The sequence below is a fragment of the Terrapene carolina genome, unplaced genomic scaffold, assembly GCF_002925995.2.
Source record: "Terrapene carolina triunguis isolate 2854851 unplaced genomic scaffold, T_m_triunguis-2.0 Scaffold401, whole genome shotgun sequence".
NCBI lineage: Eukaryota > Metazoa > Chordata > Testudines > Emydidae > Terrapene > Terrapene triunguis.
Genome location: NW_020664752.1, coordinates 268,869 through 284,562, shown reverse-complemented (window position 1 = coordinate 284,562; position 15,694 = coordinate 268,869). Strand labels below are relative to the sequence as shown.

General features: G+C 56.7%; 1 protein-coding gene across 1 annotated transcript in view; it reads left to right on the top strand.

Annotated features, from left to right (window-relative positions):
* U2AF2 (U2 small nuclear RNA auxiliary factor 2) overlaps positions 1-15,694 on the top strand; it is an 18,822-nt gene that overhangs the window by 692 nt on the left and 2,436 nt on the right. Inside the window, exons 2-10 of the mRNA XM_026658139.2 lie at positions 5,316-5,451; positions 6,055-6,105; positions 7,657-7,686; positions 8,016-8,119; positions 8,281-8,432; positions 9,324-9,440; positions 13,567-13,705; positions 14,265-14,344; positions 14,895-15,017. Coding sequence (XP_026513924.1) covers positions 5,316-5,451; positions 6,055-6,105; positions 7,657-7,686; positions 8,016-8,119; positions 8,281-8,432; positions 9,324-9,440; positions 13,567-13,705; positions 14,265-14,344; positions 14,895-15,017 — 932 coding nt within the window. The remainder of the gene's footprint in view (positions 1-5,315; positions 5,452-6,054; positions 6,106-7,656; positions 7,687-8,015; positions 8,120-8,280; positions 8,433-9,323; positions 9,441-13,566; positions 13,706-14,264; positions 14,345-14,894; positions 15,018-15,694) is intronic.

Sequence of the window (15,694 nt, the reverse complement as noted above, 5' to 3'; positions counted from 1 at the left end):
CACAGCCTGCCCCATAGCCCCCTTCCAGCCTGTACTCCCCCAACATCTGAGTGCCTGTCTTATGCGCCCCCCCCCCATGGTCTCCAGGCAGCTCTCCTGCCTGCCCCCAACTTCTCCATCCCCTCCACTTCCCCTTTCTTCTGCCAGTGTCTGCCTTCCTGCCCCATAGCATTGCCCAGCCCCAAACTCCTGCTCCATATGCCCTCCAGCAGCACCCTTGCCTGCCCCCAGTGCCCAGAGCCTGTGCACTCCTTGAGTGCCTGCCCTATAGCCCCCCACCAGCACCCTTTTGCCACAACCCCCCAGCCTGACCCTGAACTCCCCAACCCACCAGCCCTCCCTGTGCCCCTCTCAATCCATGGCCTCTGCACCCCTTCTGCTAGCCACCCCCCCATTGGCATCCCGCCAGCCAACCCCTGTTCCTCCCTGTAGCACCCCCTTGGGCAGAGACACTGAGCTCCATAATTAACCTTAGCAGGCTGGGGGGAGGGGGTAAAACATTTGGCTGTTCTACCCCCTCCCCTCTCGCCCCCCGGGCGCTGGGGGTGGGGGGCGGTCTCCGGGGAGAGAAGGGTAGGAACACCCCCAACCCCAGGAGACTCAGGCCCCTCAGACTGGGAAAAGAAGGAAGCCCAAATCACCCATTTTCCTCTTTACAGCAGGAAACTGACGTCCCCTCTTGGCAAATAAGTCCCATGGGGTGGGGAGGGCCACACGGCACCACTGGGGGCATTTTGGGGGGCAGGGCAGGCCTACTGTCTCTGCCCTGCACTTGGATGCAGGGGTGATGGCAGCCATGGGCACATGTTAGGGGCCAGATGTGAATCTCTTGCCTGTTACAGCATTGGGGAGGGAGCGTAGGGACTGTGGCTTGATCTCTTCAGGGAAACCCCTCCATGGGTCGGTGGGTTTCTCTGGGCCAGGACCTGGAAGGGTTTAAAACCCCCTTGCTTGGCTGTATGATTGATCATTTCCCTTGTGTTAGGAAGGAAGCACATGGGACATCCCGCTCTGGGGTGAAGCTGGAATGGATTCCAAGTCCATCCCTGTCAGCCGACCCCCGTATAAAAACAGCAAAAATATTGTGTTTTGGGAGCTTGCTTACGTCAAAGCGGAGGGTAGTTCTGAAGCCAACAGAGCCAGCATCCTATTAAAAGCATAAAGCCTTTATAAATAACCCCTCAGAGGTGTGGGGTATTATATTCCTTGGCTTGGCAGAATTTAAGTCTTACTTTTTTTGAAATTTAGACAGATAATATGGATTTTTTTTAAAGCATTTTTTCTTATGTTTATTTACATTTTCACAGTTGTGCAAAAATTATGGGTTTTTTAACCCTTTTTTTCAATGTTTCCTGACTTAATGTTGAGGAACTGTGAAAACGTATGGGGTTTTAAGCATTTTTCTCTATTTAAATGTCACAGTTGCACAAAATTATGGGATTTAAACGTTTCTATCTCTAAATTTTCGGTAGCTCAAAATTATGGATTTTAAACATTTTTATCTTTTTATCGATTTAAATGTTCACGGTTGCATGGAATTGGAGGAAGTAAACCTTTTTTTGTGCTGATTTACATTTTCACAGTTGTGCAAAATGATGGGTGTTTAAATGTTTTTTCTATTTATCAATTTAAATTTTCACAGTTGCCTGAAATTAGGGGGTTTTTAAGCTTTTTTTTTTTTTTTAGATTTTTATCAATTTGAATTTTCACAGCTGGGGCAAGTTCTGGGTGGGTCAGACAATAACGGTCTAACGCCACCGTGCGTTTGGTACGCATTGAGGTGGGACCCTGTTCTCAGGCAGCATTTTTCCTACTTTCCTCATCTGTAAATGTCGATCATTGATGAGAATTTTTTTTGTCTGTTTGCATGTGTGTGTGTGTGAGAGAGAAATAGATGTTTACGGACATTTACCCATGAAAATCTGTATGTACCTGTCCTGGTGGTGCTAGGCGCTGCCTGTGATGGAAAATCAACCCCTGCTAACACAGTCCTGCTGTGATCCTTGAGCCCGGTTTTCAGAGTGACAGTGGGCGGCTGTAGGGCCATGGCATGGTAGGGGGAAGGCGGTTGAGTCCTGTAAGGCTGGTCCGGTGCTTAGGGGATCCATATTCAATTCCCTGCTTGGCCACAGACTCCCTGTGTTGGCGAAAGTCACCTGCATGCATCAGTTTCCCCATCCGTAAAATGGGGCTAATGCAACCAACTTCTTTTTTTTGAAGTGCTTTGAGATCTCCAGCTGAGAAGCGGTAGTTGGGGAGTGATCTGGAAAATTGAGACAATAGCGCAGGGGAGCTGAAAAGACAATATATCAAGGACTGTGAGGCGCTCAGTTACCACAGGTCCTGGGGCCGGGTAATTACCATAGCTAGATGTGGGGGTTTGTATAACGCTGGAGTCCAGATGTCCCCTCAGCGCCTTGCCACGAGACCAGCCGATCTCCCCGAGATCAAGCCACGCTAGTACCCTCTCTGTCACGCCGCCCAGGCTGGGCTGAGCTGAGCACCCCCGGTCCCTAGGACGTCCGGTTGTGACTGAAACGGGGCCCAGCTTGCTAGCTGCAAGGATACCAAGCGGGATCAATGAACTCGAGCAGTCGAGGACCCAGGGGTGCAGTGGCTGAGTGGTTCAGGAGCTCGGTAACAATCCTGAAGGTCGTGGGGGCGAGGCTCGCTTGACCGCCCCCTGACCAAACCGGGCTGTGGGGCAGTCAAGGGTGGTCTCTCCCTCACGTCCCGTTGGCTCTGAAACCGTCCAGCCTGACCCGCGGCCGCCTGCTGAGTCGTTGACAGCAGGGAACGTTGACTCTGCCCAGGGTCAGCGGATAAAATGGTGGGTGTTCTCCCCGCTTTGTAAACGGGGTGTCAGTGGGCCAGGGGCTCTCCCCTGTTCGTTCTAGAGACAGGATGCAAACCCAGCAGTTCTGGCTGCTTCCCGGATTTGGTCAGTATCATCCCTTGCCCTTTCCTAGAGCTTTTCATCGGTAGATCTCTGTGCACATCGCATGCTTTAGTGTATTTACGCTCCCAACACCCCCGCGTGGCAGCGTGGTGGGGAAACCGAGGCACAGACTGGTTAAGTGACTGAACCAAGGACACGCAGGCAGTCTGTGGCGGAGCAGGGAATTGAGCTGGGATTTCAGCTGGCACCCTAGCCGCAGGGCCGGCCTTCCCCTCTTGGGCTGGACCCCACCTCTGGGAGCGTCGATTATCCCTGAGCTGAAACCCCTCCCCTGCCCTGGCTCCCAAGCAGGTGCCAAACCACTCCCCCCTGCGGCTCCCAGGGCTAGGAGCGGGGTGGTTCACACTCTGCTGCCTGTCCTGCGCAGTTCCAGAGCTCGCCAAGCCTGTCTCCCCTGCCCCCCATGGAGAAATCTACCCCTCCCCCCCCCCGCGCACATGGCTGGATCAACAGATCAGTCCTCACAAATGAGGCTTTGTACAGCCCAGCCTATGACGCAGGCCTTTGTTTTCCCTCCCAGCACAGCTGTGGGCTCTTGGCCTGGTCCCTGGCCGGCACCTGCTCTGATCTGGAGCCTGGCCCCCCCACTCCCTCCTGGCTCAGACCGTTTCCAGTGTAAAATGCAGAGCCTTTGGGATGTGAGGGAAGTTGGGGTTCAGGACCACTGGGGCTGGGATTGGGACCCTGAAGGTGTTGCAGGGGCACCTGAGAAACGCAGCCCCGGTGGTTAAGTCTAGCCCCCTTCCCAGTTTGGTAAGGGAAATTGAGGCACGGTGCGATGGGAGTGGGGGTGTGTGGGAAAGGGGAGCTAAGGGGCAGGTGGGGGATAAAGAGGGTTTGGGAAGGTATGGGGCAGGTGGGGAGTTGGGAGGGGGGTTGGGGAAGGGGACCTATAGGGCAGGTGGGGGTCTAGGGGAATGGGGCCTATGGGGTGGGGGGCTGGGAAGCTATGGGGAGGTGGCGGGCTGGGGGAAGGGTTTCTATGAGGGCTGAAGTTATGGGGCACATGGAGGGAAGAGGGGGGCTGGGAGAACAGGGGCTATGGAGCAGGCAGGGGGCCAGAGGGGGAGCTGTGGGGGTGACTGGGAAGCTATGGGGCAGGTGGGGGGGCACCCATGGTGGTATATTTGAATAGTGTCTTATTCTTTACCTTCAAACCTTTTTAAAGTCCCCCCTCGAAGCGTAGTTTCTCTAGTAGCAGAGCCTATTAAAAACCCGGAACCCTGACCTTTTTTCCCCCATACACTGAGATGAAGTTGGCAGGTGCTCGGCGCTAAAATCAAGCAGGAGGTTCACTCGGGGGGGGCTGAATCTGGGGCTGGATATGGTGCGGGAGACTACAGCTGTGGCTCTGGGGTAGAGGCACCGTTCAATATCACATTGACAGGGCAAACAGCAGAGCGAGGGGTGTTTGAGGCAGTGAAGTCCAGTGGTTAGATCACTGGCATATGAATCAGGACTCCTGGGTTCTCTCCCCAGCTCTGGGAGGGGAGTGGGGGAGGAGAACTGGGCGTCCGCACTGCTGGGTTCTGTTTCCTGTTGGGTCAGGTTTACAAAGTTCGGTGCCTAATTCACTTAGGCTCTGCTGCCTTCCCTTTCGGTACCTAAATGTGGCCTTTGTTGTTCTCTCTGGGATAGGGGGGAGACCCTCCCAGCCGGGGCAATAAAGCAGCAATCAGTGGGGAGCGCTCAGCGGCCGGTGTTATCTAGCCCAGCAGGCAAGGGGCCCACGAGGAGTTAGTCTGGCACTCCTACGGGGTGATGGATCGGGTGGGGACGGTCGGGGGAAGGCAGAAGGGGGAGCAATGGATTGGGTGGGGACGGTTGAGGGAAGGCAGAAGGGGTAGCGTTGGATGGGGAGCTGCATGGCAGGTGGCATCGAGGGGAGAGTTGGCATCAAGGTTGTGCCCTGGCATCTAGGGCAGCCTGTCCCTGCTCTGTAGGTGCGGCAGGGGGTGTAGGGGGACCCTCGGATAGAAGGCCTTGTGGTTCCTTGTGGCTGTTTGCCTGGCTGGCTTCCCTAGGGGGCTTCCGCCACCCCCATCACAAGGCAAAGTGTAGAGCCCCAAAACTACGATTCCCAGCATGCCATGCAGTGTGGCATGGCTGGAGCTGGAGTCTCTGCTGGCTGCACCTCTGAGATGGAGGGGGCGTTGCATGCTGGGAGCTGGAGTCCCCCACATGCTGCATTAGGCAAACTAGCGCCTGTTATTTCAACTGGACCCACAGCGGAGCCAGGCAAGGCCCAGGTCCCCGTGTGGGGAGATGAGTAGCTGGGGGATGGGATGCCAAGAATCGGGGGCAGGGCTCGTGCGTCCCCCGCTAACCCGCCCGCCCTCCCCTCTCCCCCCCGCAGAGCGCGACAAGGAGAACCGTCACCGGAAGCGCAGCCATAGCCGCTCGCGGAGCCGCGAACGGAAGCGCCGCAGCCGCAGCCGGGAGAGGCGCAACAGAGACCAGCGCAGCGTCTCGCGGGACCGCAGGCGACGCAGGTAGGGAGGGGTGGGCTGAGCCCCGGGAACCCTTCGTCTCCCCCCTCCTCCTCCCTCCCCCGCATCCTCACTGGTGCCATGGCCGGTTCAAGAAGCCGGAGGGGGAATGGCTGGCCCCAAGTGCCAGCCTTGGGAAGAGAGTTGGGGGGCTGGGAGCCAGGACTCCTGGGTTCTACCCCCAGCTCTGGGAGGGGAGTGGGGTCTAGTGGTTAGAATGGGGGAGGGGGACTGGGAGTCACGACTCCTGGGTTCTATCCTGGGAGGGGAGTGGGGTCTAGTGGGTTACAGCCGGGGGGGCTCGGAGCCAGGACTCCTGGGTTCTCTCCAGTGTTCCCTCTTAACTTTTTCCATCCATGTGCAGGCAATGTGCGGATGTGCACCACCAATAGAAACAAAAACCTAGCTAGAATATATGTTTGAAAAGTTCCCATAGGGATAATTACTCCAGCCAGGACAGATTAGGCATTTTAGAACTCGCTGTTCTCAAAGAATTAAATTGAAGGCTAAGAGAGAAGTAACATGATGAAATGCATAGACCAGCCAGAACACTGAAATAACACACTTTGAAAGAGTAACATTACAGAGAATATATGTGCATTGCAGGAAGAACCAAGAATTAACAACAACAGCAACAACACAAGTATGTGTTGGGAGGTGAGTGTGTCAGAGACAGAGACTGTGTGTGTGTGAGAGAGAGAGAGAGAGACAGAGACTGTGTGTGTGTATGTCACAGAGACTGTGTGGGTGTGCTGCTGGGGAAGTCTATGAGAGACCCGTGCGCTCTCTTTAAGGCACTCACTCACCAGAAAGCTGGTTATTTAGACTGCAGCAGCTCTCCTGCTCCTGAGCCCTGCCCCCCCCACCCCCCCCAGCTCTGTGGAGATGGGGTACATGGGCTGGGTGGAGAGGGACACCCTGATATCCGTGCCCTCCCCCCGCTCTGCACAGCCAGCAGGAGGGTCCTGCGAGCAGCTGGCCGGGGCTCCAAGGCAGAGGGCAGGAGCAGCAGGCGTGTGGGAGGCGTCGAGCACATGCCGCCAGATGTGCACGGCTCTGCTAATCAGTGCGTGGCACTTGATTGACTCCTGGGCGGCTACGCAGCTTAGAGGGAACACAGGTTCTACCCCCTAGCTCTGGGAGGGGAGTCGGGTCTAGTGGTTAGAGCAGGGGGGCTGGGACCCAGGACTCCTGGGTTCTATCCCCGGCTCTGGGAGGCGAGTGGGGTCTAATGGTTAGGGCAGGAAGCCAGGACTCCTGGGTTCTATCCCCGTCTCTAGGAAGGGAGTGGGGTCTAGTGGTTAGAGCAGGGGGCTGGGAGCCAGGACTCCTAGGTTCTATCCCCAGCTCTGCAGTAACTTGTTCTGTGACCTGTATACGTGTGGGGGGAGAATAAATCTCTTTACCTCTCCATCCTCCCGCCGTTAGGAGGGCAGGGAGAGACACTGGCCATTCTCTGGGCACGTTCTTAGACATAACTCCCCTCTGCCTGGAGTTTTGGGGGGCCCCTGTGCCCTAGGAGTCCAGGCAGCACAGACTGAGGGTTCTGCAGTCCCTCGGGTGCTGCCGCAGAGCCCTTTCCCTTTGGGGGGCTGACAGGCCAGGGCCAGGACACAGGTTCAGCGAGACCTGAAAGGAGCCGATAGGGTTACCATGCAGCCGATATTAACGCCCCAGAAGCTGTGTGCCAGGGCCCTCCACTGCCTCCGTTACCGCCAGCCGGCGCTGTCCTCTGTCCCCCAGGCTCTGATCTCCCAGTGGCATTCTGGCTGTTTATAAAGCCCGAAAGTCGCAGCAATGGCCCTGTAACATGGCCTGAAATTCTTGGGAGTTTGGGGTGGGACAAGACATCCACATAAGCCTGTTTGCGGGTGTGCTGGTCATCGCATCTGGAGCTCCCCTTGTTGAGCTGCGGGGAGAGTGCGTTAGACATTTGCTCTGCCCTTAATTGGAAGGGGAATTTTGACAGGGATCTCTGAACCACGTGTCAGGCTTTTGGGGGAAGTCAGCGGAAGATTCCTTCCCCTGTCGGTGAATCAGGTCTCTCTGCTGGTGTTCCTGTAATACTCCGACCTAGCCAGTTCTCCAGTCACCCCCAGAGTCTCTGAATGGTGAATGCAGGAATGAAATCTCTGAACGGTCCTTTCAGCTGCCATAAAGAAGCAGGAAAGGGCGCGAACCTGACTTTTGTTTCCCTCCCCTCTGCAGGTCACCCCTAAATCTCGCTGGTCCCTTGAGGTGAGTGCCGTTCTCCTCGTTGAACAGGTGGGGAAACCGAGGCACGGGAGGGACTAGCTCACCCCCAGGGGGGAGGGATTCCGTGTGGTGGAGCATGGCTTCTCCATGCTGCCCCCTGCTGGTCTAGGTGCTTGGCTCTTGCCTCAAGCCGCTGCCGGGATTGGCCAAAAAAGGGGGTAGGGCCTAGTGGGCTGGGAACTCTCCCCAAATCCTGAGTGGCGACCCTGGCTGGGTTGGATCAAAGCACCTCGTGGTGCAGAAACCGTCGTCCTAGCCTGGGTCAAACCTCACCCCTCCTGCCTGGTGACGCGTCTCTCCTCTCTCGGCAGCCGCTCCCCCCGCCATGAGAAGAAGAAGAAGATCCGCAAGTACTGGGACGTGCCCCCGCCTGGGTTTGAGCACATCACCCCCATGCAATACAAAGCCATGCAAGGTATCTATCCCGCCTAGGTGCCATCTGTCCGAGCAGGGAGCAGACCTCTGCTGACCGCCCCGGCCCTCTAGCTGTCTCTGCCCCATCGCCCCCCACTCCCCATTGGCGCAGGGGGAGGGAATCGGCTTTTGAACGTGTGGATTGGTGTTTCTCTCTCCTAGCCGCGGGTCAGATTCCAGCCACAGCTCTCCTCCCAACCATGACCCCTGATGGATTGGCCGTAACCCCCACCCCGGTCCCGGTGGTCGGCAGCCAGATGACCCGACAGGCCCGCCGCCTCTACGTTGGAAATATCCCCTTCGGCATCACTGAGGTACTGGTGGCTTCGGCAGCCCGGCTGCTGCTCTCTCTTGTCCGTGTGTCGCCCGCACACTCTCTCTGTCCGGGACCCGTTGAGGAGCGCCGGAGGATATAACTTTTCTCTCCAAAACAGGGCAGCGCTGGCCGCAAAGGAGAGCAGAATCCACGGAGCGAGGTTGCCGCCATGCGGCTAAACACATAGGTGGCTTTGGGGCAAACACTGACCGTAGCATCTCACTGGGGCCGACCGCCTGAGCTAGGTGGCTGAAGGATATACTGCTCCCTCAGCTGCATTATAGCCTTGGGGGCGGAGGGAGGGGGATCAGTCCTGAAAGCCCAGGAGGCCTGGGAGTGCCAGGGGCGGGAACCGGAACTGTGTCGGTGAACGTTGTTGGGAATCGGTAGCTGCACCTGTCCCGAGTGGGCTCAGGTCTCTATCCCTGTGACACGTGCAGACGGGTCGCTCTACTTACCCCTGTGAGCAGTGCAATTTGGGTCTCAGTTATTTGCCCTCTTCGCTCCTGGACGTGGTAACAGGAACGCTGGTGTGGTTTTAACATCCTCCGCTCCAGTGACTTGCGAGCCCTTTCTTTTAATTTGTCCTGCCTGGTGACAACCGGGGCCAGCTCCCCTTCCAGGTAACGGTAGGGGAAGTGCTCTCTTTCTTAGTATTTGAATTTGACTCTCGCTCAACCAAAAAACCAAGATCAAAAAGTTGTTTCCATTTCTTTTTAAAGTGAAAATTGTGGGGCTGAAATCCCTCGTAGCACAAAAGTTTGCTACCATCATGCAAGGCAAGTAGGCTGTTCCAGTTTTCCCACCTGCTCTTTGCTATCTATTTGAAATTCCGGGCCTGTTGGTGCGCTGCCCTACATCGCTTCTTTTCCCCTCTCTCTCTCCGCAGGAGGCCATGATGGATTTCTTTAACGCTCAGATGCGCCTTGGAGGGCTGACCCAGGCCCCTGGCAACCCCGTCTTGGCTGTGCAGATCAATCAGGACAAGAATTTTGCTTTCCTGGAGGTGAGTCGGCTTTCCGTTCTGTCCGTACAGCGCCTGGCACGATGAGGCCCTGGGCTCCTAGGTGCTCCCGTAACATACCTTATTGTCCGATTCCGGTGTCCACAAGTCCAGAAGGATGTTGCTAAATTTGAGAGCGTTCAGAGAAAAGCCACGAGAACAATTCAAGGATTGAAAAACAGTCTGTATAGCGACAGACTCCAGGAGGTCAATCTGCTTAGCTAGGAGCTAAGGGGGTGACTTGATCCAGTCTCTTAAGTACCTAGATGGGAACAGAGATGTGATCGTGGGCTCTTTAGTCTAGCAGAGCAAGATCTAACCTGCTCCAACGTCTGCCGGTTGAAGCTGGACACATTCAGACTGGAAATAAGGCGCATATTTACCTACGAGGGGAATTCACCACTGGAGCAAACTACCAAGGGCCGGGGTGGAATTTCTGGCCCCAGAAATCCATGCTGGCTGTTTTTCGAACCGATCCGCTGTGGTTCGAACAGGAATTATTCGGGGGACGTTCTCTGGCTGTGTTATGCACTAGATACTAGATGATCACAGTGGTCCCTCTCTGGCTATTGAATCTGTGAATCCCTTCTGCGTTAATGAGAGCCAGATTGGACTCCCCGTGGGCTGTTCTGGGGAGACGGCAGATTTAGTCTCTCTGGAGATAGTTCAAAGGTGAATTGGTCCTCAGCTTGCAAGCACCTCCCTGTGGAGGAGACTTCTGCTGGCAGAGGACACTTCAGTCTAGCAGTGATTCCCAAACTGGGGTTCGCCGAACGTTACAGGGGGTTCGCCAGAAAAATTGCACTAATGGCCAGAGGACCCCAGGCATTGGAGGCAGCAGGTGGGACCTGGTTGCAGGGCAGACAGCCCGAGTCCCAGGGAAAGCGGGGCCAGGCAGTTTGGGCTGGCAGCCCGAGCCCTGCCCCCGTCAGCGGGGGAGCCAGCAGCCCGAACCCCAGCGCTCCGCGTGGGGCTGGCATCCCAAGCCCCAGGGAGAGCGGGGCCGGGCAGTTTGGGCTGGCAGCCCGAGCCCTGCCCCCGTCAGTGAGGGAGCCGGCAGCCCGAACCCCAGCGTTCCAATGAACTTTTGGCTGAGTTTAAGAAACGAGTACCCCTTTCTGACAGAAAAAGCTGCTGCAGTTTTGTTACCATTTTCAACAACGTACTTATGCGAGAAAGCGTTTTCCTCGTATGCACATCTGAAAACCAAATACAGAAACAGGCTTGATGCCGAACCAGACCTGAGACTTTATCTTTCTCCAGTGGTTCCGGACTTCCAAGAGCTATGCAGAGCAAAGCAAGCGCATCCATCACACTGAGGAAATTTAAACTTAAATGCCTGGAAATACTCATTTTTAGGAGGGAGTTCACGAGATTTCACAATTTAGTGAAAGGGGTTCGCGGGCTGTTAAAGTTTGGGACCCACTGGTCTAGCAGAAAGAGGCAGGGCCAGGAAGATGACGAGACAAATTCTGGGGTCCCGAGAGAAGAATGAGCCATTGGTGCAATTGACCCAGGGTCGGGGTGGGTTTGCCGTCTCTCGGCCGGTTGAAATTCAGACCGGATTCTCCTTCTGAAAGCACCTCTTGAGCTCCCCCCTGAAATTACAGATCAGAAATTCCGGGCTGGAAGGGACCTTGAGAGATCGAGTCCAGCCCCCTGCACTGAGGCAGGACCAAGTGTCCCTAGACCATCCCTGATGGGAGTTTGTGCAACCTGTTCTTAAAAACCTCCCTTGGAAGCCAGTGCGACCCCCCCCGGCCAGTTAGTCCCCACTTTGTAGCTCTGCGTTGGCTCCCCCTCGCTGAAGGGAAGCACTTTGTTCTTGTCTTCATTGGATTTCGTCGGGTTGATCTCAGACCTAGTTTGTGGTTGTTTGGAATTCTAACCTCCAAAGCGCTGGTGACCCCTCCCTGCTGGGTCTCATCTGCAGATTTTATAGGCGCACGCTCCACTCCGTTATCCAAGTCACTAACGAAAATATTGCCTAGTACCGGACCCAGGACTGACCCCTGCTGGACCGGCTTCCCAGTTTGACAGCGACCCATTGCTAACTAGTCAGATTGCCGGTCTTTGAACCAGGTGTGCACCCACCGTACAGGAATTTCATCTGGAGCGGCTTTCCCTAGTTTGCTTGTGAGGACCGTGTCAAAGCTTTGCTAAATCAAGATACTTCACCGCGTCCCCCTGTCCGGTCGGCCAATAATCCTGCCAAAGAAGGAAGTTAGGTTGGTTTGGCAGGATTTGTTCTCCCCAAGTCCATGCTGGCTATTCCTTATAGCCCTGTTACCCTCCAGGTGCTGACAAATTTTGGTCTCATAATGGGTTGTAGGATCAGCTCTGGGATCACTGGGTGAGGTTGTCTGGGCTTAGGCCAGACCTTGATAATCCCAATGGTCCCTTCTGGACGTGGGAATCTGTGAAAGGTCCATATGTGATTGCAGCAGGGACAGGAGGAGGATTGCACCATGGGCTGTAGTGCGTTATTGATGGGTGTTGCCCTTGAGGCACGGATGCAGGACTGAATCTAGTCTGTCCTGGGGGGCGGGGGGGAGTACTGGACTTAGTGGTCTGATATGGGGCAGCATGGCAGTGGAATTACTGGCTGAAGGGGCCTGTAGCGGGAAGCTGGGTCCCGCCGGTAGCCGGTGGAACTCCTTGCCACATGATGGGACTGAAACCAGGGTCCGTTCGACGTTTGGAAGGAGGATGAGACATTGGTGGGGATAACGGAACATCTGCCGTGTGCAAGAGAGGGAGTGTGATCCAGAGCTGGTAGGGAAAAATGTTTCCTCCTCCCTGGAAAGTTTCTATTTTTCAGCAAAAATTTGGATACCAAAATATTTTGGCTGAAAACTGAAATGCTGAAAGGCCGCTGCGGTGCCTCATGGGAGTTGTAGTTCAGGGGATGATTCATGCTCCCATTCTCCTCTACAGCCTGGGCCACCTGTTTGGACTCCATCTCCCATGATGCACCCCAGCTCTCCTCTTGGAGAGGGGAGGTAGTGCATTATGGGAGTCCCTGGCTGTGTTGCTCCATGGGTGGTGTAGTCTGGCCAGCAGGGACCCAAGCCTGTAGATGCAAATAAGGGAACTACAACTCCCATGGTGCACCATGACCTATCCTCTTGGATTGGGAAGGCAGTGCATCCTGGGAGTCCCTGGCTGTGGTGCATCATGGGAGATGAAATGCAGCCAGGAAGTCCAGTTTGTAGAGGTGAGCAGTTTGCTTGCCTGGAGTTTACACCAGCGTTAAATAGGAATATTTTGGTTTTAGGGCATTTGGGTTTTGTGTCTAAAAATTGTGTTTTTTTTTTTCTAAATTGTGGTTTTTTTTTCTCCGGGAAGCAGGCGCTTCTTGTGCAAAACTTCGTTTTGCCAAAATCCCTGTTCTCCGTGGAAAATCAGTTTGGGTGGAAATCTTTTCCCCAGCTCTAGCGTGATGGACACCCCACCCTGTCCCGGGGCGTCAGCCGACCGCTGTGGCTACGTCTGCATGGGACAGCTAGCCCGGGCGTGAGCAACCGTGCCGCTCGGCCGGACCTCGCGGCTGGGCCTGGGTTCCAGGGGTCTTTGTGCGGAACTCGTCTGGCCTGCGGGGGAATTGTGGGAAGGCCTTGGAGTGTTATCAGTGCTCGCGTGACTTAGCCCCTGTCCTTACTGCAAAGCGGCGAGTTCCTTCCTGGGTTCTAACTGCACACCCCCCCTCCCGGGTCAGGGTTCTAGCTGGCTTCTAGCACCCTCCTGCTCCCCCCAATCCCTCCCAGGCGGGTCACGGAGCTTCGACTTCAAGCACCAGGTCAGAGGGTTTTCTGTGTGCCTGGTAGGGAGAATTGGGTCAAAACCCTGCTCAGAGCCTGGATTAAGACACCCCCCTAGCGATGGGCTGGGACAGCGCTCCCTCCAGGGCCAGGTTATTCCGGACGTGGCCAGTAGGGGGCGTTGTGCAGCAGGCAGTTGACACAACAGGGGTGTCACGTACCTTGTCTGCTCGTTTTCGGAGACTGGGTTACATGAGCAGTCGGGCAGTGGTCCCACTCGGGTGGGGGGAGATCTGGGCCAAATATCTGGGCTGCGGTGCCAATCGGGCGTCCGTGTCCCTCATCGGCTTCCCCCGGCTCTCCTGCAGTTCCGCTCTGTGGACGAGACCACCCAGGCCATGGCATTCGACGGCATCATCTTCCAGGGGCAGTCGCTGAAGATCCGCCGCCCCCATGATTATCAGCCGCTGCCCGGCATGTCTGAGAACCCATCTGTCTACGTGCCAGGTGAGTAGCTCCCCCGCCTCGGTGTGGGGCCAACAGGGGTGAGCGGGCCTGTGCCTTCTCCCAGAGCGCACTGGGGCAAGGGAGATCCAGCCTGGTGCCCAGTCCTTCCCTAGACACGTGCTGCATGACACTGTAAAGTCCGTCCGTCTGGGTGTGGGGCAGCAGGGCAGGGAGCCCAGGATCGGGGAGGCTGGAGAAATTGGAGGGAGGGACCAGACGCCCGGCAGGACCCCTCGCCCGGCGCTGGGACATGGCCCCTCTAGGCTAGGGCGTGAGGGGTTGGTTATATGGGGACCCCTCACCTGTTGCTGAGATGTGGCCCCTCTGGGGTGGGGCGTGGGGGCTGGTTATACGGGGACCCCTCGCCTGGTCCTGGGACATGGCTACTCTGGGCTGGAACGCGGGGGCTGTGACTGCAGGGACCACCTCAGAGGTGGCCCTGTGGGAGGAGCGGGGGCTGCGTTGCTGTCTTGTGGGGCATGGCTGCCTTGCAGCCGCTCCGGATCATGCAGGATGGTGTGGGACCCCCATCTGTTCCCTTTCCTCTCCCCCCCGGCAGGCGTGGTGTCCACCGTGGTCCCGGACTCGGCTCACAAGCTCTTCATCGGGGGTTTGCCCAACTACCTAAACGACGATCAGGTGAGCACAGGGCAGCGGGTGGCCTCCCTTGGACAGCGCCCAGATCAACCCAGGGCCGCTTCGCCCCGCAGGGCACTGGGAAGGGGCTTTTTCCCACAAGTAGCTCCAGCCCGCTGGCTTCTTAGCCCACGGCTCCCGGCTCTCAACACCCATCTGCTCTGGCTTGAGCCCGAGCTGCCCCCTGAGAGTGGGCCTGATGTGAAATCTTTGCTGGGGAGGGCTTTGAATTACGGGAGGTGGCGGTGGTGGCGTTCAGCCCTCGTCGTGCCTAGCCTCTAGCCAGAGCCGCGCCAGGCACTGCCTGGGCATCCAACGACCGAGACTGGGGGGAGCGTCGTGCCAGTGCCACCCAGCAGCCAAAGCCCAGGGGAGCCCGTCGTGTGCCCGGGCAGCACCCAGAACAGTGACAGCCAACCCTGCCCCACAGAGCTCCTGGGCTAAACAGACAAAGGGTGGGGAGGGGAAACTGAGGCAGGGGAGGCGTGCCCACAGTCGCCCAGGAGTCCTCGCTGCCTGCCCGCCTCACCCTGCTCTTCCCCGTCCGCCCCAGGTGAAGGAGCTGCTGACTTCTTTCGGGCCCCTGAAGGCCTTCAACCTGGTGAAGGACAGTGCCACCGGGCTGTCCAAGGGCTACGCCTTCTGCGAGTACGTGGACATCAACGTCACAGACCAGGTACTTCCCAACTCCCCCCTCCTCCGCCCGCCTCTCCTCGCAGCTCTGCCGCCCTCTGAGGGGCCTGCGTCCGTCAGCCCAGCCAGCCGTGGGGGTGTGTGCGTTCTCCTTTTTTTTTTGGTTTTCTTTTGTTTGGTTTTTCCTCCTCCCCTCCTTGAGCAGGTGAATTTTTTTTCCTCCACCCCTAGGGAGCGCCAGCCTTTCTCTCCTTTACAGCTCCGGGGGCCCCCATAGGCCGCGCCTCGTCGCTGTGATCGCCTCGTTTTCTCTCCCCCCCCCCCCCTTTTTCCCCCCCTTCTCCCCAATCTTAGCCCGAACAGCGGCCACAAACCAATCCGAAGACCCCAGCTCTGCTCTGCCCATGCAAGCCGGTAAGATCCCCCCCTCTCCAAATAAAACCCCCCCATCAGATCCCGCTATGGCCGGGAAATCTCCTCCCTTAGCCGCAGCTGCCTCCAGCGCCGATCCTGACTTGCCCGCGTCGGTCGCAGCCTTATAGAAATCTCTTCGGACTTTCTATATAACGGTGTTTTCTCTTCTCCCGCTGTGCTTTTTGTTATAGCGGGAGGAGGAGGAAGAGAACCGTAACAGCAGGGGCCCTCTGTGCGCTGCATTCCCAGCGGTAGTTGTTCAAATGCAAGTATATATATAATTTTTTTTAATGTATTTTTTTTTTT